We start from the raw sequence: 24,361 nt of genomic DNA on the forward strand, positions 1-24,361 counted from the left end.
TGTGTTGTGTGACAAAACTGCACATTTTAGAGTGGCCTTTTGTCCCCAGCACAAGGTGCACCTGTGTAATGATCATGCTGTTTAATCAGCTTCTTGATATGCCAGCCCTTTCAGGTGGATGGATTTTCTTGGCAAATGAGAAATGCTCACTAACAGGGATGTAAACAAATTTGTGCACATTTCAGAGAAATATTTGTGTGTGTATGGAACATTTCTGGGATCTTTTATTTCAGCTCATGAAAGATGGGAGCAACACTTTACATGTTGCGTTTATATTTTTGTTCAGTGTATATCAGTTATTTCAACCATATGACAAGATTGGTGAAATTGAAGACAGGTGTGGATCCAACAGAATAAGCAATAGAACTCCCATGAACAGTTTGATGTTTAACACCATTTATTTTGATTAGTTACAAAAACATAAATAAAATCAACAATTGAATTAGTTACAATATTACAGAGGTTAAATCACCAGAAACATATGTTTTATTTCTAGGTTTTTGTATTTAAATGTCCTTCTAAATCATTGGTTCTCAGTCAGGTGTAATATCAGGACAAGTGTGTGTTAGATGAGCCCAATGGCCTAAAGGTAGTCTAGGCCTACCTCTTGACGGTGTTTCATTGTTTGTCCAGTGAATCAAGTTTCTGTAGAGATAAAAACAAGTTGATACAGTATATCTCTATGATTAGAACCATACTGACAAAACCTCTCACAATTGAAACATGATGTAGCTATTACTCTGTTTCAACACAAAGTCTGAGAGGAATAGAATATATCCTGGGGGGACTCCAACAGAGATAAGAAGCAATGTTTCTAGTGTCAGATAACCTCAGATATATTTTAAAATACTGATCAGAAGAACACGACTTTACATTTTGTACAACCCCATTTCAAAATACAAAAATAATATTTTTTTCCTTTAGATTACATTTTGGTAACACATCAGGGCGAGTTCCACATTTCCTTTTCATGAATATCATCAAAGCTGTGACATATGGTCAACATGTTAGTATTGACTTGACAGCACAGTAACTTCCTCCCCTCTACTAATAATATTAAACTATATTACTGTGAAAATGTGGGTTGTCTCATAAAAATAAAACATAAATACTGAAAACCATTATGTTAAACTATATATTCATATGCAATTGGTAAAGTGTTTAGTTTGTGAACAACTATAAGCACCAACTGTTTTAGCTCCCCAAAAAGAATTTGAATGTTTTGTTTTTCCTCCTTCCACTTTCAGTAGTTTTCAGCTCACTTTTAAGCAGTCTTTCACATATGCTCTCTTTGCTGTGGGAAAAACTCTCTATCATTATACATTTAAATAAAAACAGAAATACTGCATTAACTATAAAACTTATAGTACCAAGTAAGCTTTCAGAAAATGTATTTATCAATGGTCAAATTTGTATGTATAGCTAAATGCAATGATGATTGTACTGTATCTCATTTCCCATGTGCATCCCTGTATCTGTCACTCACTGGAGTAAGTTGAGAAATGGAAGTCAGTAAACCTTTTGCTGTGTTCATGCAGCACTTAACAGATCCTTCTAGTCGAATTTACAAAAGAGTAATTCACACGTAAAATAACTTGTTAAGGACAAAAATGTTCACTAATAATTAAATCCAGAAAAAGTACTCTGTCTTGACAAATAGCCCAGTGAGGCTCTCACAATGCTGTCTAACAACAAATTTTTTTTAATTACACTTTTTTAATTGAACCTTTATTTAACTAGGCAAGTCAGTTAAGAACAAATTCTTATTTACAATGACACGCTGGGCCAATTGTGCGCCGCCTTATGGGACTCCCAATCACAGCCGGTTGTGATACAGCCTGGATTCGAACCAGGGTGTCTGTAGTGTCACCTCTAGCACGGAGATGCAGTGCCTTAGACCGCTGCGCCACTCGGGAGCCCTAAAGCCATGTCCCAAATGGTACCCTACTTTACAAGATTAGGGTGCCATTTGGGACGCACCGTATAACTATGGACTTTATGGGTCCGAGCGCCACTCACATAACTGACTTCTTTGACGTCTTGAGGAGGGACAGAACCAATACATGATGGGCTCTATAGGTAAACAATCTGGTACAGTAACAACTAATGTGAGAGTCTGCTTTTATGGAAGTAGTGGGGATTCGATTTGTGATGCAGTGCAGCAATATTACAAAGCTTTTGTCACACAAAAGAAAACAGTCACACACACACACAGTAAAGTATAAATTCTAAAAGGCAATATGAGGACAGCCCATATACAGTTGGTTTCCCCATTCCATAAAATGACTTGGCAGTTTGTTTTCTTATCAGTTTTCCTTGTATGACACCTTTGATATGCAGGGTAGCGATTGGTAGTGAGGAAATTCAACATTTCCCTAAAACAAATTGATTCTAGCTCAAATAAAACAGATTTATTTCTGATCAATAAATTACCTCAGTTTGTTGTTGTGCACAGCAGCAGACGTGAGAAATATAAGCACAAGTGCAAGCAGATTGCAGACAAGTCAAGGTACATTGTAGCCGTAAGGTCATGCAGTCTTAGTGTTTTGATGAGTGTTTATTCAATGAAAGCTCACTGAACATATTCATCAATTAAATCAAAATATCAGCATATATTGATCACAATTTCATCATGTTACTCAACATGTTATTTAAAATCTTCTTTAATCTACTGATTGACACTTTTTATCAATGTAAAAAATTATAATCCACAAAGTACATGCCTTGCCCGTGCACTACACTGTACAACAGTGTGCTTAGTGGCATTGTGGTAGTGATAATAGCCAGGTAGCACCACTATTACCATGCTCTGTGGTGTTACTGTAACATGCTGTTGTTGCACCTACTTTATATCTCATTGGTAGCCTGTTGAAACATTTGTGCTATACTGTAAGAGGTCAGTTAATGCGTAAATGTTTGGTTGGTTGTTAACGTGCTTCTACAAAATGATTTGGTTAAACGCCACCACAGACAAAATCAGGACATCACAGGATGATACAATTTAGATGACAGTTACTAATTGCACTTTTAAAATTCATAGTCCTTTTCGATATAAGTAAGCATTGACAAATAAAAACAACAAAAAATATATGTCAATGCATAATAATGTGAATGTTTTGTGTTCCTTCATGTCTCAGCTTGGGAGGAAGAGTTCTGGGTCAAACTTAGTTGGATTTTAAAAATAACATGGCTGTTACTTGGTGTCAAAACACACAAGGAATATGTACTGAGGAAATCAATGTCAACACAAACACGCACACACACACAACACACACACACACACAAATACACACAGTACCTAATTTTGTACATCTCAAACACACCAGTATCATGACCCCCCCCCACAGTTCCATATTGCCCTCTGTCTCTACATACTCTGTCTACATAGACTCAACCATCTCTCACATTCACTTCCCATCTCATCTTTACAAATATAATGGCGTCCATTTTGTCATTGTCAGACGTTACCTCTCATAACATAAACACTCTCAAACTTTCATGGTTTTTGCACATCCATCATCTCCATCTTTTTTTCTACTTCCCTCGTTCCATCCTAATCCAACTCACTCTTCCCCTCTCATTTTCTTTTTACTGCTGTCCCAGAGGAAGAGTGGAGGTTGGGGGCGTGGGGTGAAGTTTGGCACTGGATGGTCGAGCAGCAGCAGAGCAGGAGGAGGAGCAGGAGGAAGAGGAGGAGGAGCAGAAGCACAATGTCCCCCCGGGGCCACCGGGGGCAGATGCAGCAGGAGCAGCGCCAGTGTCTATGGGCTCCACTACCGCATTGTTGCTAGACCCAGGAATCAGACACTCAGGCTGAGCTAGGGCCAACTGAGACGACGGGGACACCTGGGAAGGCAACAGAGGTTTATTCTGATTCGGAGGTGGGGCTACTACACCTAAATGGGGCTGCTGGGGTATCTGTTGTTGCCCTGTCTGTGGCTCTACGGGAGACAGGGACTGAGACAGTAGTGGAGTCTGGATTAGGGGCTGTATCTGTAATGGGTGAGTAGGCTGGGCTTGCTGGAGATGTAAACTTTGCTGCAGCTGAGGGACTGGAGGCATGTGTGTTTGTTGTTGGGGTCCTGGTGGTCCCCCCACCCCGCTCCACTGGCTCAGGCTCCCCCCAGTGGTGTACTGAGCTGGGGTTGGAGCAGTGAGGCTGGAGGGGGCTGGAGAGGCCTGGGGGTTCAGTGGCGCCACAGGGAACCAACCAGGAGGAGCCACCTGGAAGGAAGACATCACTAATGTGACACACAATAACTACATCCAACGGTTTTTGGTAGCTTGCAGTCATACACTGAATTGTACAAAAATGTACAAGCGTGTACACAATACATTGGCAATGGAATACTGTACATGGGCAATAAATACACATGCACTGTATACGTATAGGTCACGTGAGGCCTGGTGCGTTACCTCTGTGGCCTGTGGCCACCCTCCCAACTCCTGCACCTGCTGAATCTGCTTGATCTGATTGAGCGAGGGCTTGGGAGTGGCGGGACCCACTGTCTCCTTCGTCCAATCATCAACCAGTCTGTGCAAGTCATCTGTGAACATGCTCTTTCTGGCACCCTGGGAGGGAGGACTGTGGTCTGAGAAGAGAGAAAGGGAAGATAATCAATCAAACACTACTTATTCAGAGGAAGAGTTAGGTTTCGGTGAAACCATTACCTCTTTTGGTAGTCAGTAGGGTGGTTTGTTCTGGGTTGCAGTATGGCGGCAGTTTTCTCTGTTCTCCCCCTGAGAAACTACTGGACTGTTGTATACCTTCAGCAGAGACAACAGAGTCAGATATCACATATATCACGTTCAGTGGGAGAGAGATGATCGAGAGAGAGGGAGGGAAAGATAAAACGGAGAGCGAGAAGACAGAAAGAGAGAAGACCGAGGGAGAGAGAGAGAAATACACAGATCAAGACTGAAAGACCGAGAGTAGACCCAGAAAGAGAGATTGGTTACCGGGGTGACCAGCGAGTCCATTGTTGTCCATGTGGGAGTGGGGTCTGGGCCGGAGCTTGGCTTTGGCCGGCCTGGGCCTGCGGGGGGAGAGGGCTGGGGACCCTGAGGGGAAGGGTGGGGTGCGGGGCAGGGTTTGCCGGTGGTCTTTGAGGGAGCGCAGCTGTCTGTACAGCTCCTGGAGCTCTCTGTTCTGCTGAGTGTGGAGGGACACCACCTCCTTGATGTGCCTGGGGAAGAGAGGTAAAATACAGGGGGAGGAATGGAGGAGGGAGACGTGAAGAGAATGGGGTTTGGGAGATCATTAATGGCAGAGCGACAGAGTTGAGGAGGAGGGAAGAGTGATATGTTGAGAATGTAGACAGGCAGGGATGGAATGGAGTGGGTGGGTGGGAGAAAGAGTACAAATTGGTCAGTCAATATAGAAGAAACATCAACATGTTGAATAATACTGAAAATAAACCCTGTCCCTTTTTTCTCCACCGTCTCCCAGATGGGTCATTGACTGCACAAAATGAATTCCCAATAAACAAGGTATTCTATTGTTTCATCTCACTTCTCTCTCAGCGTGTGCAGCTCCTTCCTCAGGTCTTCATCCTCCATCTCACTCTCCTCATCATCGCTACTGCCCAGGGGAGAATGACCATGCCCGTGACCATGTCCTCGGGGTGGGTGGCTCAGTGCTGGAGTCCTCTTCCCCTCCTCCCTCTCTCCCTCCTTCCCTCGGGTCCTCCTCCTCTCTCTCTCCAGGTCAGGAGACACAGGGGAGCTGTCCGTCAGTTCTTTCTGGGCCTCCGTCTGGGTCACAGAGAAGCGCCCCACTTTCCTGTGGCTGCTGCCCGTACCGCAGGCTGCCTCCTTGGGGGGAGAGGCCTCAGGGGGCTGGGGCACTGGGGTGACCTGGGGAAAATACAAAGTGGGAGTCATTAAGTTTGTGTGTGTTCCTCCTCCTCCTCCAGCACATTCTGATATTTAACCAGGAATTGATTATCAGGAAGTTCTAGGCACTTAATAGATCTGAAAGAATTGAATAGGCCTGGTAGTAGTAACATCGTGTCCTCTCGTACACTGTGAGGCTATTTTCCCATATTGCTTACAGCTACCTATCTAATCTTTTGAGAACTACACAAGTGTCTAGAGTCTGTTTCGTACCTGAAATCGTCCCTTGAGTGAGTGGAGAGGGTTGGAGGAAGCGCCCTCTCTCTCCTCTCTGACTGCCTGACTGCCACTAGAGTGACAGTCTGGTAAAAAGAGGGGGAATGAAAAACAACAGGGGGGGAGAGAGGAGGACATAGAGAGACAAGGACACGGAGACAGAGACACACATGGGTATAGATACAGACGTGAGGACAAGGTAGATAGACAAACGCACAGAAATAGGCACACACAGAGGGGTATACCGACAAGCACAGGGATAAGACGTGGACATAGACACCACAAACACAGAAAAACAGAGTTAAAGATCATTAAATCCCATGACATCACATTATCAGACAGCAACCCTGTGACTACACAAAAAAGTATTCTATTGTAGACAAGCTTACAGTTCATGGGAATATGTGTGTGACATTACATTGATTTAGAAAACTATAGCATTTTTATAATGTTTTGCTGTCCTTTTCTTACAGTGACAGGAATAAGCATAAAAACGTCATTGTGATAAAGATAACTTAAAAATAACATCTACAGTAAAAACATGCTTAAATAAGCATAACGTTATGGGGTGTGGGGAGGGTTGGTATATACTGTAGGTCAGTAATTAATATTCACATATCAAAGACATGAGATAGAAATGCATTTTAGGGAGGGGTCAGTTAGTTGAATGTATGCATCAGTATACTGTACCCCCCCACCACACACACACACACACACACAGTGTACCTGTACCATATCAGACCCCACACACTAACATCACATGTCAATCTGGATGAATGAATTGATCAACAATGTAGATTAAAAGTGATGTTGTCATTTGTGGTATATGATATCTGGAGGTTTTCTAAACAGAATGTGTGTATATGAATATGTTGCATCATTTGAGATATCAATGTAAAAATGTACAGCTTGGCATGAATGCTGCTGATGTTATGGTATTACACATTATGTATGATAGTACATCACCATATACAGTTGAAGTCGGAAGTTTACATACACCTTAGCCAAATACATTTAAACTCAGATTTTCACAATTCCTGACATTTAATCCTAGTAAAAATTCCCTGTGTTAGGTCAGTTAGGATCACCACTTTATTTTAAGAATGTGAAATGTCAGAATAATGGTAGAGAATGATTTAGTTCAGCTTTATTTCTTTAATCACATTCCCAGTGGGTCACAAGTTTCAATTAGTATTTGGTAGCATTGTCTTTAAATTGTTTAACTTGGGTCAAACGTTTCAGGTAGCCTTCCACAAGCTTCCCACAATAAGTTGGGTGAATTTTGGCCCATTCCTCCTGACAGAGCTGGTGTAACTGAGTCAGGTTTGTAGGCCTCCTTGCTCGCACACGCTTTTTCAGTTCTGCCCACACATTTTCTATAGGATTGAGGTCAGGGCTTTGTGATGGCCACTCCAATACACTGACTTTGTTGTCCTTAAGCCATTTTGCCACAACTTTGGAAGCATGCTTGGGGTCATTGTCCATTTGGAAGACTCATTTGCGACCAAGCTTTAACTTCCTGCCTGATGTCTTGAGTTGTTGCTTCAATATATCCACATAATTTCCCTTCCTCATGAGCCATCTATTTTGTGAAGTGCACCAGTCCCTCCTGTAGCAAAGCACCCCCGCAACATGATGCTGCCACCCCCGTGCTTCACGGTTGGGATGGTGTTCTTCGGTTTGCAAGCCTCCCCCTTTTTCCTCCAAACATAACAATGGTCATTATGGCCAAACAGTTCTATTTTTGTTTCATCAGACCAGAGGACATTTCTCCAATAAGTAGGATCTTTGTCCCCATGTGCAGTTGCAAACCGTAGTCTGGCTATTTTATGGCAGTTTTGGAGCAGTGGTTTCTTCCTTGCTGAGCGGCCTTTCAGGTTATGTCAATATAGGACTCGTTTTACTGTGGATATAGATACTTTTGTACCTGTTTCTTCCAGCATCTTCACAAGATCCTTTGCTGTTGTTCTGGGATTGATTTGCACTTTTCGCACTAAAGTACGTTCATCTCTAGGAGACAGAACGCGTCTCCTTCCTGAGCGGTATGACGACTATGTGGTCCCATGGTGTTTATACTTGAGTACTATTGTTTGTACAGATGACCGTGGTACCTTCAGGCGTTTGTAAATTTCTCCCAAGGATGAACCAGACTTGTGGAGGTCTACAATTGATTTCTTTTGATTTTCCCATGATGTCAAGCAAAGAGGCACTGAGTTTGAAGGTAGGCCTCGAAAAACATCCACAGAGACACCTCCGATTGACTCAAATTATGTCAATTAGCCTAACAGAAGCTTCTAAAGCCATGACATAATTTTCTGGAATTTTACAAGCTGTTTAAAGGCACAGTCAACTTAGTGTATGTAAACTTCTGACCCACTGGAATTGTGATACAGTGAATTGTACAGTTGAAGTCGGAAGTTTACATACACTTAGGTTGGAGTCATTCAAACTCGTTTTTCAACCACTCCACAAATTTCTTGTTAACAAACTATAGTTTTGGCAAGTTGGTTAGGACATCTACTTTGTGCATGACACAAGTAATTTTTCCAACAATTGTTTACAGACAGATTATTTCACTTATAATTTACAGTATCACAATTCCAGTGGGTCTGATTACATACACTAAGTTGACTACCTTTAAACAGCTTGTAAAATTCCAGAAAATGATGTCATGGCTTTAGAATATTTAGTTAGGCTAATTTACAAAATTTGAGTCAATTGGAGGTGTACCTGTAGATGTATTTCAAGGCCTACCTTAAAACTCAGTGCCTCTTGGGACCACGCAGCCGTCATACCGCTCAGGAAGGAGAAGCGTTCTGTCTCCTAGAGATGAATGTACTTTGGTGCGAAAAGTACAACTCAATCCCAGAACAAAAGTAAAGGACCTTGTGAAGATGCTGGAGGAAACAGGTACAAAAGTATCTATATCCATAGTAAAACAAGCCCTAAATCGACATAACCTGAAAGGCAGCTCAGCAAGGAAGAAGCCACTGCTCCAAAACCGCCATAAAAAAGCCAGACTACGGCTTGCATCTGCACATCGGGACAAATATCCTACTTTTTGGAGAAATGTCCTCTGGTCTGATGAAACAAAAATGGAACTGTTTGGCCATAATGACCATCGTTATGTTTGGAGGAAAAAGGGGGAGGCTTGCAAGCCGAAGAACACCATCCCAACCGTGAAGCACGGGGGTGGCAGCATCATGTTGTGGGGGTGCTTTGCTGCAGGAGGGACTGGTGCATTTCACAAAATAGACGGCATCACTAGGAAGGAAAATTCTGTGTATATACTGAAGCAAAATCTCAAGACATCAGTCAGGAAGTTAAAGCTTGGTCGCAAATGGGTCTTCCAAATGGAAAATGACCCCAAGCATACTTCCAAAGTTGTGGCAAAATGGCTTAAAGACAACAAAGTCAAATTATTGGAGTGGCCATCACAAAGCCCTGACCTCAATCCCATAGAAAATCTGTGGGCAGAACTGAAAAAGTGTGTGCGAGCAAGGAGGCTTACAAACCTGACTCAGTTACACCAGCTCTGTCAGGAGGAATGGGCCAAAATTCAACCAACTTATTGTGGGAAGCTTGTGGAAGGCTACCCGAAACGTTTGACCCAAGTTGAACAATTTTAAGGCAATGCTACCAAATACTAATTGACTGTATGTAAACTTCTGACCCACTGGGAATGTGATGAAAGAAATAAAAGGTGAAATAAATAATTCTCTCTACTAATATTCTGACATTTCACATTCTTAAAATAAAGTGGTGATCCTAACTGACCTAAGACAGGGAATTTTTACTAGGATTAAATGTCAGGAATTGTGATAAACTGAGTTTAAATTTATTTGGATAAGGTGTATGTAAACTTCAACTGTAAGTGAAATAATCTGTCTGTAAACAATTGTTGGAAAAATGACTTCTGTCATGCACTAAGTAGATGTCCTAACCGACTTGCCAAAACTATAGTTTGTTAACAAGAAATTTGTGGAGTGGTTTAAAAATGAGTTTTAATGACTCCAACCTAAGTGTATGTAAACTTCCGACTTCAACTGTATACACACATATGTAGAACAAGTGCACATACACTACATGTCCAAAAGTATGTGGACACCTGCTCGTCAAACATGTCATTCCAAACTCATGTGCATTCATATGGAGTTGGTCCCCCCCCTTTGCTGCTATTACAGCCTCCACTCTTCTGGGAAGGCTTTCCACTAGATGTTCGAACACTGCTGCGGGGACTTGCTTCCATTCAGCCACAAGAGCATTAGTGAGGTCGGGCACTGATGTTTGGTGATTAGGCCTTGCTCGCAGTCGTCGTTCCAATTGATCCCAATGGTGTTCGATGGGGTTGAGGTCAGGGTTCTGTGCAGGCCAGTCAAGTTCTTCCACACCGATCTTGAAAAAGCATTTCTGTATGGATCTCGCTTTGTCCACGGGGGCATTTTCATTCTGAAACAGGAAAGGGCCTTCCCCCAAACTGTTGCCACAAAGTTGGAAGCACAGAATCGTCTAGAATGTCATTATATACTGTAGCGTTAAGGTTTCCTTAAAGGCCTCCTGAGTGGCGCAGCGGTCTAAGGCACTGCATCACTAAAAATCCAGGTTCGATCCCGGGCTGTGTCACAACCGGCCGCGACCAGGAGACCGATTAGGCGAAGCACAATTGGCCCAGCATCGACTCCTTGTGACAGCCGGGCGCATGCAGTGTGTCAAGAAGCAGTGCGGCTTGGCGGGCTGGTGTTTCGGAGAACACATGGCTCTCGACCTTCGCCTCTCAAATCAAATCACTACATGGCCCCAAGTCCGTACAGGAGTTGCAGCGATGGGACAACACTGTAACTACCAATTGAATAACACGAAAATGGGGAGAAAAACAGGTAAAAAGTACCCAATTTTGTTTTTTAAATAAACAATAAAAATATTCCCTTAACTGGAACTATGGGGCCTTAATCCAAACCATGAAAAACATCCCCAGACCATTATTCCTCCTCCACCAAACTTTACAGTTGGCACTATGCATTCCGGCAGGTAGCGTTCTCCTGTTATCCGCCAAACTCAGATTCGTCTGTCGGATTGCCAGATGGTGAAGCGTGATTCATCACTCCAGAGAACGCATTTCCACTGGTCCAGAGTCTAATGGAGGCAAGCTTTACACCACTCCAGCCGAAGCTTGGCATGCGCATGGTGATTTTAGGCTGCTCGGGGCATGGAAACTAATTTCATGAAGATCCAGACAGTTCTTGTGCGGACGTTGCTTCCAGAGGAAATTTGGAACTCGGTAGTGACTGCTGCAACCGAGGACAGACAACTGTTACGCGCTACGCTCTTCAGCACTCGGCGGTCCCATTCTGTGAGCTTGTGTGGCTTACCACTTCACAGCTGAGTCGTTGTTGCTCCTAGACGTTTCCACTTCACAATAACAGCACTTACAGTTGACCGGGGCAGCTCCAGCAGGGCAGAAATTTGACAAACTGACTTGTTTGAAAGGTGGCATCCTATGACGGTGCCACATTGAAAGTCACTGAGCTCTTCAGTACGGGCCATTCTACTGCTAATGTTTGTCTATGGAGATTGCATGGCTGTGTGCTCAATTTTATACAACTGTCAGCATCGGGTGTGCCTGAAAAAGCCGAATCCACTCGTTTGGCCATGTAGTGTAAAATTAAAATAAACATAACTAAACTACAGTGAAACACACTAATACATACAAGAATAGCAGTCTGCTAAAACAATATAAGCTTATACTGTAAGCTTAACCTTACAAAAGCCTATGCAGGTAAGAAAGAAACAGTATATATATATATATATATATATATATATATATATATATATATATATATATATATATATACAGTACCAGTCAAAAGTGTGCAAAACTGTCATCAAGGCAAAGGGTGGCTACTTTGAAGAATCTAAAATGTAAAATATATTTTGATTTGTTTAACACTTTTTTGGTTACTACCTTATTCCATATGTGTTATTTCATCGTTTTGATGTCGTCACTATTATTCTACAGTGTAGAAAATAGTAAAAATAAAGTAAAACCCTGGAATGAGTAGGTGTGTCCAAACTTTTGACTGGTAGTGTAGTTACTTCTAAACCCTGTACTGTACAATGTGCACAATGTATAGTAAATTATGACTGTCATCATAATCTAGGATATCACATACAATACATAACATACTGACAAGCAAATGGCTCATGTAGAAAGTATTTTAAGGAATGTATTGCATCTAAATGTACTGCATACATATGCAGTGATTGCCATGGATTGCCATGACATGTGCCACGTGTGATTGTGAGCCCTGAAAGCATGGTATGTAAGTGAGCCCTGAAAGCATGGTAAGTACACGCCCCTACATATTTATTTGGACAGCAAACCTAAAACTTTTAATTTGCCTCTTTACTCCAGCATTTTGTATTTGAGATCAAATGTTTTATGAGGTGACTGTACAGAATGTCACCATGTGAGGGTATTTTCATACAAATAAAAAGGTGACATTCTGTACAGTTGCATCATATAAAACATTTGATCTCAAATGCTGGAGTATAGAGCCAAATTAAAAGTTTGAGCTTCACTGTCCAAATAAATACGTAGGGGAGTGTTTGGGTGTACATTATGTGTGTGTCCTTGAACTGTGGTGTATGTGCGAGTGTGTGGGGTGCTCTTAGCTACTCTGTGCCAGCAGGTGGGGTGGTTGGTGTGGTGAGGGCAGTGTTTGGTGTGTAGGCACTGACTGGGCAGTGGCCTACAGAGCAGACAGTGGGGTGGGGCTGTGGTGGGCATCCTAGCTCGGGGGCTGCAGATCCAGGTGCACCTCCGGAGTTACAGTAGTAAGCTCATCTGCACCACGGACATATCACCCTCCTGATGATGCCCGTCTCTTCCCTCCTTCCTTCCTACACTCTGTACCATTTTCCTCCTCATCCCCCCTTCTCTGGCTCCTCTTCTCTATGCTTCTTTCCACTATTCCAGCCTCATGCCAAGGGTGAGTTATCCCCCATGCAAACAAAAAAAGATTGCCAAAATAAATTTAGTAAAGCCATTCTCCAAAACAAATGAATCCAAACGAGTAGTGTATCATGTAGTGATATCATCGACATGACACTATACAACAAAGACAATAACATTACAATAGATACAATTACAGTTACTAATTACTTGTTAAAGAATAAACAATCAAATAATTGCTGTCAAAGATGATCAGAAATAACACAACTAGGTTACACTAAACATACTGTATCTACCCATTTGTATTTGAGATAAACACCCCCACCAACCAACATCCCATTCACCCTCTCTCGCTCTAAGATCACGCTACCTTGCTGGACTCTGGGCTTCTTGAACAAGCTTGCGGAGTGGCGCAGTTTGTACGCCCAGCTTTTGAATTTGCGAGTCCAGGATTTCTTGCTAACGGGATTTCTGATACTAGGACATGTCAGGTTTAGGCCAAAATATCCACCTCCTGCATTGTGCTGTGGCGGCGATCCAGGGCCCAGGGGGATGGGGTGCAGATTTGGGGGCCACGTAGTGACTTCTCCTGGGGTACTGGTGTCAGAGTGAGGGGGGGCAGCCTGGAGGGGTAGGGGGAGGGGATAGGTAACATAGCGACATGGTAAGAGTGGCTGCCAAAATCGGGGGTAGAGACACTCGGAGAGGAAAAACAAAAGAGATGCTGGAATATCATAAACTTACATAACAAGAACCGTAGCATTGAAAAAGACACTCATAAGAACAAGGCAATCGAAGTAGTGATCTTTACATAAGGTTTCAGGTAAAAGTCAATCAAACACTATTCAATGTTTCAATTCAACACCCAGATATGTGGACCTTACTTACAAAAACGGTGGGTTGTCCAGGGATAGGCGGGGGCCCGGCCGAGTCTCCGTGTGGGGAGGCAAGGAGGGAGGAGGCAAGGGAGGCGGAGGAGAGAGATGGGCCGGGCTGCTGCTCCACCGGGCTTGCTGGTGGAGCCTCCTCCCCCACTCCTCTCCCCCTTTCCAGGTCAGGAGAGGTGGAGGAGGAGCGGGAGGTGGTGGAGGAGGTGGTGGAGGAGGAGGAGTGAGGAGAGGTGTCTGAGGAGGACAACACGGGAGGAGGGAAGGAGGAGGGTTGGAGCGAGTGCGGCTCCGAGGATTCATCCCCTCCTGCCGATGTGGAGGCTGCTGACACTGCGGTGGCCCCTGCGGTAGAAGCCACAGCAGCTCCCCCCGTCACAGCTGCCCCACTACTATACTCCTGATACAACAAGTTCCTTAGCTTTTCATCCAGAGTCTTAATGCGGTTGTCTACAAACTCGATTTTGGGAGGGCCCTCGCTGTCCGACTCAGCCACAGAGGATGGTTGGACTGGGGATGGGGTCAGGGTGAGGGGCGGTAGGGGGGCATCGGAGGTTGTGTTAATGTTGAGGGGCAAAGGGGGCAGAGATACGTCTGAGGAGGGGTGTAGAGGGGCAGAGTGACTGCCTGTATCCTCCGTCACACTGTCCTCCTCTGTAGACCTCTCCCACTCTGACTGTTGTAATGACGGCTGCTTCTGGAGAGGAGGCTGCTGGGGCACCTGCTGCTGCTGAGGGTTAACCTCTTGTTGTTTTTGTTGTTGCTGCTGCTGCTGATGTTGCTGTACTAGTTGTTGTGTCGGTTCTAGAGGGAGTTGTTGAGCTTGCTGTTGTACCAGCGCCATGTTTAGTGGCTGTACTGATTGTTGTTGGACATACTGTTGGTTCACTGACAGCTGCTGTTGCTGTTGCTGTTGCTGCTGCTGCTGTTGCTGCTGTTGTTGCTGCTGCTGTTGTTGTTGCTGCTGCTGCTGCTGTTGTTGTTGTTGCTGCTGCTGCTGTTGCTGCTGCTGCTGTTGTTGTTGTTGCTGCTGTTGCTGCTGTTGCTGGAGCATTTGCTGTTGCTGCTGAATATGCAGTGCTTGTTGCAGAGCTAACTGTTGCTGATGCTGTGGCTGCAAGTCAATCGCTGCCTGTTGTTGTGAAATGACTGGTTGTTGTTGCTGTGGTGGTGGCAACTGGTGTAGCTGTTGCATGTGTAACTGTGCATTGTACTTTGCATTCTGCATTTGGACAGGCATTTGCAGAGTCTGTTGCTGTAGTGCCAGCGGCAACATCTCTGTCTGTGATTGCAGGGACATACACTGTTGTTGTAACGGCTCTGTGTGACTGAGCTGGGGCTGCAAATGTACCTCAGACTGCTGCTGTTGTTGTGGCTGTAGTTGTTGCAGCATCTGCAACTGTTGAATAGATTGTTGCAATGCGTGTTGCTGCTTCTGCTGCTGCAGTTGTATCTGCTCTTGGTACTCTTGCTGTTGTTGCTGTACCTGTTGGAGTTGCACAGTCTTCAGGTGTTGTTGTTGTTGTTCTAGGAGCGGTTGCTGCTGCTGTACCTGTTGCACTGTCTGGAGTTGCTGTTGTAACCGGACCTGAGGCTGAGCCTGGGCTGCCATGCACTGCATCTGAGGCAGAGTTTGTTGCTGCTGCTCCAGACCGGCACGGCTAACAGGAGGAGAGGCCACGGCTGCAGCCACAGCCACTGGAGGTTGGATTGAGCCAGTGGATGAGTGGTCCCCTCCAGACACACACTGTCCTAGGGTGACCACCTTTACTACATCACCCAGGCTTGGTCCTTGGCCCTGGCTCACCATAGAGCCCCCACTAGTAGCTGGGGAGGTCAGAGCTTCAGTTGGAGAGGGGGTGTTAGTGGGTGCGATGGTGGCAGAAGCAGCTACCATGGTAGGGACTGGGAGGTTGGCAGCGGTGGTTGGGATGGTGGATGTTGCTGTGGTGGCACTGGAAGTTTGGTTAATGGAAGCCTGCAGGTCTAGGCCTAGACCAGCCGAGGCAGCGGGGACTGGGTGTGGGACTGAGGCAACAACTGCACTAGCGAGACTAGAAGTCAGGGCAGAAACCCTACTGTCAGAGGCAGCAGAGGCAGTCGTGTCAGGAGCGGGGGCAGCAGGGGCTGGGGGGGCAGACATGGAGGCAGGGGCAGAAACGGTGGAGGCGGAGGTGGAGGCAGGGGGGGAGGAGGCGGTGGCAGGGACACACAGGGTGGACGTGGAGCGGGGAGGAGGAGAGGAGACCATTCCAGCGAAGGAGGAGTCCGATCTCTGGGATCCTCCGCCCCCCTCTAAAGTACGTCGACCAATCAGAGCACACAAGACCAGAGAGAGGAGGGACAGAGGTTTAGTTGGTGTTACTCAACAGACAGAGCCAAACACAGCTAAGCCGAGCCCAGCCGTACTACGCTGGCCTGGTTACGCTTCCACCATAGTTGTTGGAAAAGACAATGCAACAAGAAAATATTAAAACCAGCACATGGGAGAAGGGGTTGTAACATTTTCTGTACAGTGCATAGCCCACCTTTGGAGCAGGACACTAACTGCACAGGACAGTTCAGAAAATATTTCAACCCCTACTGTTTTCGGGGTGGGCTTGGTAGTGGGAAAAGGGTATTGCTGCCCTGTGTTAGAGTACTGCCCAGGTGTGTCTTTCATTAAGCAAATCATACTGTTACTGTACCTCTGTCAGTGTCTGTAGACTGGGGCACCCTGACCTCTCCGGTCGAGAGAGGTGGAGGGGTGGACGCTCCTCCCTGGCTGGACGTGGAGTCTCTGTGTCTGATGGTCTGGTTGATGAAGAACCTCCATCTGCGTACCGGAGACGACTGAGGCGCCCAGTCCACTGGAACATAAAATAATATATAAAAAGTCCCACTTTAAACTAACTATAACTTTCAAGGTTTCTTTAAACACTTTATAAAACCTATATAGATGTTTTGGAAATCATTCAGAATCATTAATAACGCTTTATCACAAGGAGCTGCACAACTGGCAGATAGAGAGAGAAATAATATAGAAAAGGTCCCACTTGAATGAACTATAACTTTACTTTCAAGGCTTAATGAAGCCTTCATAAACACTTTATAACCACATAGATCAGTGGTCACCAACCATTTCTGAGTCAAGATCACTTTAAATCAAAATGCAAGCCGAGATCTACTGCTGAGATTTTGTTTTAAACCTGACTTAAAAAATATAAGCCTATGCAACATTAACCAATCAAAAACAGTACTGTAGCAATGAGGTTTGTACAGTAGGCTATAGGCCCAATACATTATCACTGCATATTGGCTATGCTTGAGTTGCCCTGCCAATGTTGTTATTCCCAGATCATTTTAAAATTATACTTCAAAATTGTAGGTATATGAGCCCACTGGTAACAAACAGATCACTTGTTGTATTACTTGTGAGGCACAGCTGAGTGAGCATAATAAGCTTCTTTTTTTTACTGGAGTGATTGCCTGCATCTGATGGTCAGCCTGAGGAGAGGGAGGGAGCAGTGGTGGGGCTGCATCTCCCCAGACTCACCATCCCCTTCTCTCCGCTGAGAAAAGGGGACACAGTCTTCCAGTTAATAATGAAACTTAAGTCGCGCAGCATTATTTCAGCCTCATGCACCAATTCATGTTGTTACTCCTATGACCAGAGCAAGTGAAATATTCCTCGATATTAAAAAAGACACAAGCTGCTAATAATAACAACACAAGTTTATTGAAACACTTTGCTGTACTCATTGATTGCAGCTGCAGTGTTGGTTGTAGTGTGACTAGAAGGAGCGAACATGCATTTTATGGCTTATAAAACTGTTGAACAAAGTGTTGACAGTGCTGAATAACAACTTAAACATGAACTTACTCATAAAAACAGCAGCTCTTCTCTGTATTCATTGAGTCTCTCTCTAGTCATGCTTTTAAAAGTTTCGAAATCTCACATTATCAACTTTGCTGTGCATTCGAGCCTTCTTTTTACACTGTCGTGAGGAAACTGTGCAGACACGGTGATCTGAGCCATCTGATTGGTCAGTGGTAGGCCTATAGGTGCACTTGATTTGCTCTCTGGGCCTGCCGGGTAGGAGGAGTTCTACCTCAGACACATGAAATAGTTCAAAATGGGAACACTTCGCCTTCCTGATTCAGCGCTAGGGCTGCTGAATCAAGTGCACCTACAGCCAACAGCATGAAACAAATAAAAAAATAGGAACGCAAGGCGTAACGTTGTGTTTTTACAGAAATGTTTGGTGATCGACTAGCAATGGCTTGGAGATCGCCATCATGTTCGACCGGTTAGTGACCACGGACATCATTCATAATGCTTTAATCCTTTTGCCATCCTTTATAAAGGGGTAGCTCACTATTTTACAACAGGATGTTAGATGGTTCCTAACCCTGAAAGTAGTCTATGGGCCTGGAGAAATCATAATCCATGGTTTGTTTTCTTTAAACAGCCATTTCAAACTTCAGCTAACTTTAGCCACCACTAGCTAAAAATGTATGAAAGTGATAGGTGCATGTGACCAAACTCACCTGAAAACATATTTACTTAAAGATGATTTGGCAAAAAAGAAATAAAAACATGTTCACATGCCCCTATCACTACCATAGATGTATTTGCTAAATGTGGCTATACATAGCTGAAGTTTGTAATGTATGTTTAAAGAAAACCAAACCATGGATTACAATATCTCCTTGCCCATGGACTACTTTCCGGCTGAGGAACCATCTAACATCATGTTGTAAAATAGTGAGCTACTCCATTTGGCAAAGCACCAGATGTCATGACCATTTATAGTCCACTAGAAGACGGAGAGAGAGGGTATATAATTTCAATCGAACTGTGTAAAATGTTTGTTGCAATAAAATCAACTACGGAAATGTAAAAATAGACAATTATGCATTTATTTGATCTTATCTATCTATCTGACCTACATAGGGTCATATAGTATAGGAGGACTAGTGGGAAGGAGGAGGGGTGAGTCCCAAATTGCACTCTATTCCCTATATAGTGCACTACTATTGACCAGGGCCCAAAGTGCATTCGGAAAGTATTCAGACCGCATCACTTTTTCCACATTTTGTTACGTTACAGCCTTATTCTGAAATTGATTAAACATTTTTTTCCCCCCTCATCAATCTACACACAACCACCTGATAATGAGAAAGCGAAAACAGGTTTTTAGAAATGTTTGCACATTTATAAAAAACAAAACAGAAATATCTTATTTACATAAGTATTCAGATCCTTTACTATGAGAGTCGAACTTGAGCTCAGGTGCATCCTGTTTCCATTGATCATCCTTGAGATGTTTCTACAACTTGATTGGAGTCCACCTGTGGTAAATTCAATTGATTGGACATGATTTGGAATGGCACACACCTGTCTATATAAAGGTCCCACAGTTGACTTTGCATGTCAGAGCAAAAGCCAAGCCATGAGGTCGAAGGAATTGTCCGTAGAGCTCTGAGAAAGGGTTGCGTCGAGGCACAGATCTGGGGAAGGGTACAAAAACATTTCCTGAGCATTGAAGGTCCCCAAGAACACAGTGGCCTCCATCATTCTTAAATGGAAGAAGTTTGGAACCACCAAGACTCATACTAGAACTGGCTGCCAGGCCAAACTGAGCAATCGGGGGAGAAGGTCCTTCGTCTGGGAGGTGAACAAGAACCTGATGGTCACTCTGACAGAGCTCCAGAGTTCCTCTGTGGAGACAGGAATACCTTCCAGAAGGACAACCATCTTCGTAGCACTACACCAATCAGGCCTTTATGGTAGAGTGGCCAGATGGAAGCCACCCCTCAGTAAAAGGCTCATGACAGACCGCTTAGAGTTTGCCAAAAGGCACTTAAAGGACTCTCAGACCAGGAGAAACAAGGTTGAAAGCAAGATTGAGCTCTTTGGCATAAATGTCAAGCGTCACATCTGGAGGAAACCAGGCACCGCTCATCACCTGGCCAATACCATCGCTACGGGGAAGCATGGTGGCGGCAGCATCACGCTGTGGGGATGTTTTTTAAGCACACACCCAAGGCAACACAGGAGTGGCTTCGGGACAAGTCTCTGAATGTCCTTGAGTGGCCCAGCCAAAGCACGTACTTGAACCAGATTGAACCTCTCTGGAGAGACCTGAAAATAGCTGTGCAGACAACCTGACAGAGCTTGAGTGTCATACCCAAGAAGACTTGAGGCTTTAATCACTGCCAAAAGGGCTTCAACAAAGTACTGAGGGAATGCTATGTAAATGCGATATTTCCGTTTTTTTTTTTTCATTAGCAAAAATGTCTAAACTTGTTTTTGCTTTGTTATTATGTGGTATTGTGTGTAGATTGAGGGGGAAAAAACGATTTAATCAATTTTAGAATAAGGCTGTAACATCACAAAATGTGGAAAATGTCAAGGGGTCTGAAAACTTTCCCAATAGTAGCTGCCATTTTGGACAAAGCCAGGGAGGAGGGAGGAGTAACTCACTTGCTGTGCCTGTTGGAGTGCTCACATGCAGCTGTTCCATAGATCCAGTCTGGACAGGCAACAGGAAAACACAGAACAGACGATGTTAACATACATACAGGCTGAATGACATTGTAATCAATCCAATTAGCTATGGTTGCTCCATTACATTAGCTATGGTAAGGGCCTCTGTATGTTCTCCATACACCATTACATTAGCTCTCTGAAGGTTCAGCGTTCACCATAACATAGGACATGGCTACTGACATATTGTTTCCATAACGGTAAGATAAGATTACCAGACAGACAGTACTTTACATGGACCTGTTTTCAAGGCACCATAATATGGAGATCAGGACATACTTTACCCCTGGCTGTACACTGTTCTGGGTTCAGTGTTTCAAACTGTATGTCTAAAGATTAAGAGTAGAACGGAGCCAAACAGACATTACATAAGTATATCGGAGCTGCGTCCCAAAAAGCATCCTATACGCTTTATATTGTACTACTTTTGACCATGTAGGGCAGGGGTTCTCAAACTTTTGGGGGCCCAGGACCTCTTTTGTGATAGCAAATTCTTCAGGGACCCCCTCATAATCATTAAAACATGTAATTAAATAAAAACCATACAATAAGTTTTACTATCACTTCGGCATGGCTGGACGAACCAAGTCTCAGGCCCAGGGAAGGAACATTTTAAAAGCCAGCCTCTTGGCATCGGAGAGAAAAATGTGCTGTTTTCAAGCTAATTTCCTGCAATTCTACACATTTTGTCATTGGGCAGAGGGATTTTTTGTTGTTGTTGCAGCTGTAGAGCTAATATAATGCCATGAGGCAGAAAGAAAACTTTGCAGTTTTAAATCTTAACCTCTACTATTACAGTGAAAAAATATCATGCTATTGTTTGAGGAGAGCGCACAACAACAAAAGGCTTTTATCACGGTGACAGGTTTGATACATTCACCTCTGAAGGTAAATAATGTACTTACATTCAGTAATCTTGCTCTGATTTGTCATCCTGAGGATCCCAGAGATAAAAGGTAGCATAGTTTTGTTTGATAAAATCCATTTTTATATTCAAATGTAGGAACTGCGTTCTACAGTTTGAACCCCTGCTGTCTCTGGCCCCACAACCACCCTGCCCGGCCATCTAGATGTGAGAAGGTTAGTGTCTTTTCTGTAGGGAAGCTAATTATCCATCATGTATGACATTCCTGGGAGTGTATAAACTTACATTTTTTATTACCATTGCATTTTTGTATGTTCTCTATAGTTATGTACTTAAAAATGTATCAATTGACCAATTCGACTCATTTGGAATAACTCCTGGCAGACTTGATACAAAATATAGTGTAGTAATGTAATGCTTCACTGAATCAGTCTGAAACTTTGCACACACCCAGCTTCAATCTGGTGGCCAAAATCTAAATTGCGCCTAAACTCCTATCTGATTATATGGCCTTTCTCTTGCATTTCAAAGATGATAAATCTGTTAGAAATATTAATTTTTAAAAAGTATGTAATTGATAGATAGATATATATACATACAGTTGAAGTCAGAAGTTTACATACACTTAGGTTGGAGTCATTAAAACTAATCTTTCAACCACTTCACAGATTTCTTGTTATCAAACTATAGTTTTGCAAGTCGGTTAGGACATCTACTTTGTGCATGACACAAGTAATTTTTCCAACAATTGTTTACAGACAGATTATTTCACTGTATCACAATTCCAGTGGGTCAGAAGTTTACATACACTAAGTTGACTGTGCCTTTAAACAGCTTGGAAAATTCTAGAAAATGATGTTATGGCTTTAGAAGCTTCTGATAGGCTAATTGACATCATTTGAGTCAATTGGAGGTGTACCTGTGGATGTATTTCAAGGCCTACCTTCAAACTCAGTGCCTCTTTGCTTGACATCATGGGAAAATCAAAAGAAATCAGCCAAGACCTGAGAAAAATTATTGTAGACCTCCACAAGTCTGGTTCATCCTTGGGAGCAATTTCCAAATGCCTGAAGGTACCATGTTCATCTGTACAAACAATAGTAGGCAAGTATAAACACCATGGGACCACATAGCCGTCATAGTGCTCAGGAAGGAGATGCATTCTGTCTCCTAGAGATGAACGTACTTTGGTGCGAAAAGTGCAAATCAATTCCAGAACAACAGCAAAGGACCTTGTGAAGATTCTGGAGGAAACAGGTACAAAAGTATCTATATCCACAGTAAAACGAGTTCTATATCGACATAACCTGAAAGGCCGCTCAGCAAGGAAGAAGCCACTGCTCCAAAACTGCCATAAAAAAGCCAGACTACGGTTTGCAACTGCACATGGAGACAAAGATAGTACTTATTGGAGAAATGTCCTCTGGTCTGATGAAAAAAAATAGAACTGCTTGGCCATAATGACCATCGTTATGTTTGGAGAAAAAAAAAGGGAGGCTTGTAAGCTGAAGAACACCATCCCAACCGTGAAGCACGGGAATGGCAGCATCATGTTGTGGGGGTGCTTTGTTGCAGGAGGGATTGGTGCACTTCACAAAATAGATGGCATCATGAGGGAAGGAAAATGATGTGGATATATTGAAGCAACATCTCAAGACATCAGTCAGGAAGTTAAAGCTTGGTCGCAAATGAGTCTTCCAAATGGACAATGACCCCAAGCATGCTTCCAAAGTTGTGGCAAAATGGCTTAAGGACAACAAAGTCAAGGTATTGGAGTGACCATCACAAAGCCCTGACCTCAATCCCATAGAAAATCTGTGGGCAGAACTGAAAAAGCGTGTGCGAGCAAGGAGGCCTACAAACCTGACTCAGTTACACCAGCTCTGTCAGGAGGAATGGGCCAAAATTCACCAAACTTATTGTGGGAAGCTTGTGGAAGGCTACCTGAAACGTTTGACCCAGGTTTAGACAATTTAAAGGCAATGCTACCAAATACTAATTGAGTGTATATAAATTTCTGTCCCACTGGGAATGTGATGAAAGAAATAAAAGCTGAAAGAAATCATTCTCTCTACTATTATTCTGACATTTCACATTCTTAAAATAAAGTGGTGATCCTAACTGACCTAGGACAGGGAATTTTTACTAGGATTAAATGTCAGGAATTGTGAAAAACTGAGTTTAAATGTATTTAAACTCCCTCCTCCTTCCCACTAGTCCTCCTATACTATAAGTGTATGTAAACTTCCGAATTGAACTGTATGTATGTATGTATGTATGTATGTATGTATGTATGTATGTATGTATGTATGTATGTATGTATGTATGTATGTATGTATGTATGTATGTATGTATGTATGTATTATACACACGCACACTACATGGCCTAAAGTATGTGGACACCCTTTCAAATTAGTGGATATGGCCATTTCAGCCACACCCGTTGCTGACAGGTGTATAAAATCGAGCACACAGTCATGCAATCACCATAGACAAATATTAGCAGTAGAATGGCCCGTACATGGCACCGTCATAGGATGCCACCTATTCTAACAAGTCAGTTCGTCAAATGTCTGCACTGCTAGAGCTGCCCCAGTCAGCTGTAAGTGCTGTTATTGTGAAGTGGAAACGTCTAGGAGAAACAACGGCTCAGCCAAGAAGTGGTAGGCTTGTACTGGACCGCAGAGTGCTGAAGCGCGTAAAAAATCGTCTGTCCTTGGTTGCAACACTCACTACCAAATTCTAAACTGAATCTGGACGCAACGTCAGCACAAGAACTGTTCGTCGGGAGCTTCATGAAATGGGTTTCCATGGCCGATCACCATGCACATGCCAAGCGTCGGCTGGAGTGGTGTAAAGCTCGCCGCCATTGGACTCTGGAGCAGTGGAAACATGTTCTCTGGAGTAACGAATCACGCTTCACCATCTGGCAGTCCGACGGACAAATCTGGGTTTGGCGGATGCCAGGAGAACGCTACCTGCCTCAATGCATAGTGCCAACTGTAAAGTTTGAT

At 43.6% G+C, this 24,361-nt stretch overlaps 1 protein-coding gene across 2 annotated transcripts in view; it reads right to left on the reverse strand.

The window, feature by feature from the left end:
- Positions 1–374: 374 nt before the first annotated feature.
- Positions 375–24,361, reverse strand: part of wnk3 (WNK lysine deficient protein kinase 3) — an 81,883-nt gene continuing 57,896 nt past the window's right edge. Inside the window, exons 16-25 of one of the 2 annotated variants that reach the window (XM_014135795.3) lie at positions 20,420–20,468; positions 16,638–16,799; positions 13,952–16,245; positions 13,434–13,686; positions 6,109–6,197; positions 5,513–5,856; positions 4,960–5,186; positions 4,672–4,767; positions 4,417–4,592; positions 375–4,224 (exon numbers count right to left, since the gene is read on the reverse strand). In XM_014135795.3, the coding sequence (XP_013991270.2) occupies positions 3,589–4,224; positions 4,417–4,592; positions 4,672–4,767; positions 4,960–5,186; positions 5,513–5,856; positions 6,109–6,197; positions 13,434–13,686; positions 13,952–16,245; positions 16,638–16,799; positions 20,420–20,468 (4,326 nt within the window). In that variant the 3' untranslated portion in view covers positions 375–3,588. The remainder of the gene's footprint in view (positions 4,225–4,416; positions 4,593–4,671; positions 4,768–4,959; positions 5,187–5,512; positions 5,857–6,108; positions 6,198–13,433; positions 13,687–13,951; positions 16,246–16,637; positions 16,800–20,419; positions 20,469–24,361) is intronic. The other variant, XM_014135796.3, reaches the window with a different exon arrangement.

This window comes from Salmo salar, chromosome 13 (genome assembly GCF_965601325.2).
Source record: "Salmo salar chromosome 13, fSalSal1, whole genome shotgun sequence".
NCBI lineage: Eukaryota > Metazoa > Chordata > Actinopteri > Salmoniformes > Salmonidae > Salmo > Salmo salar.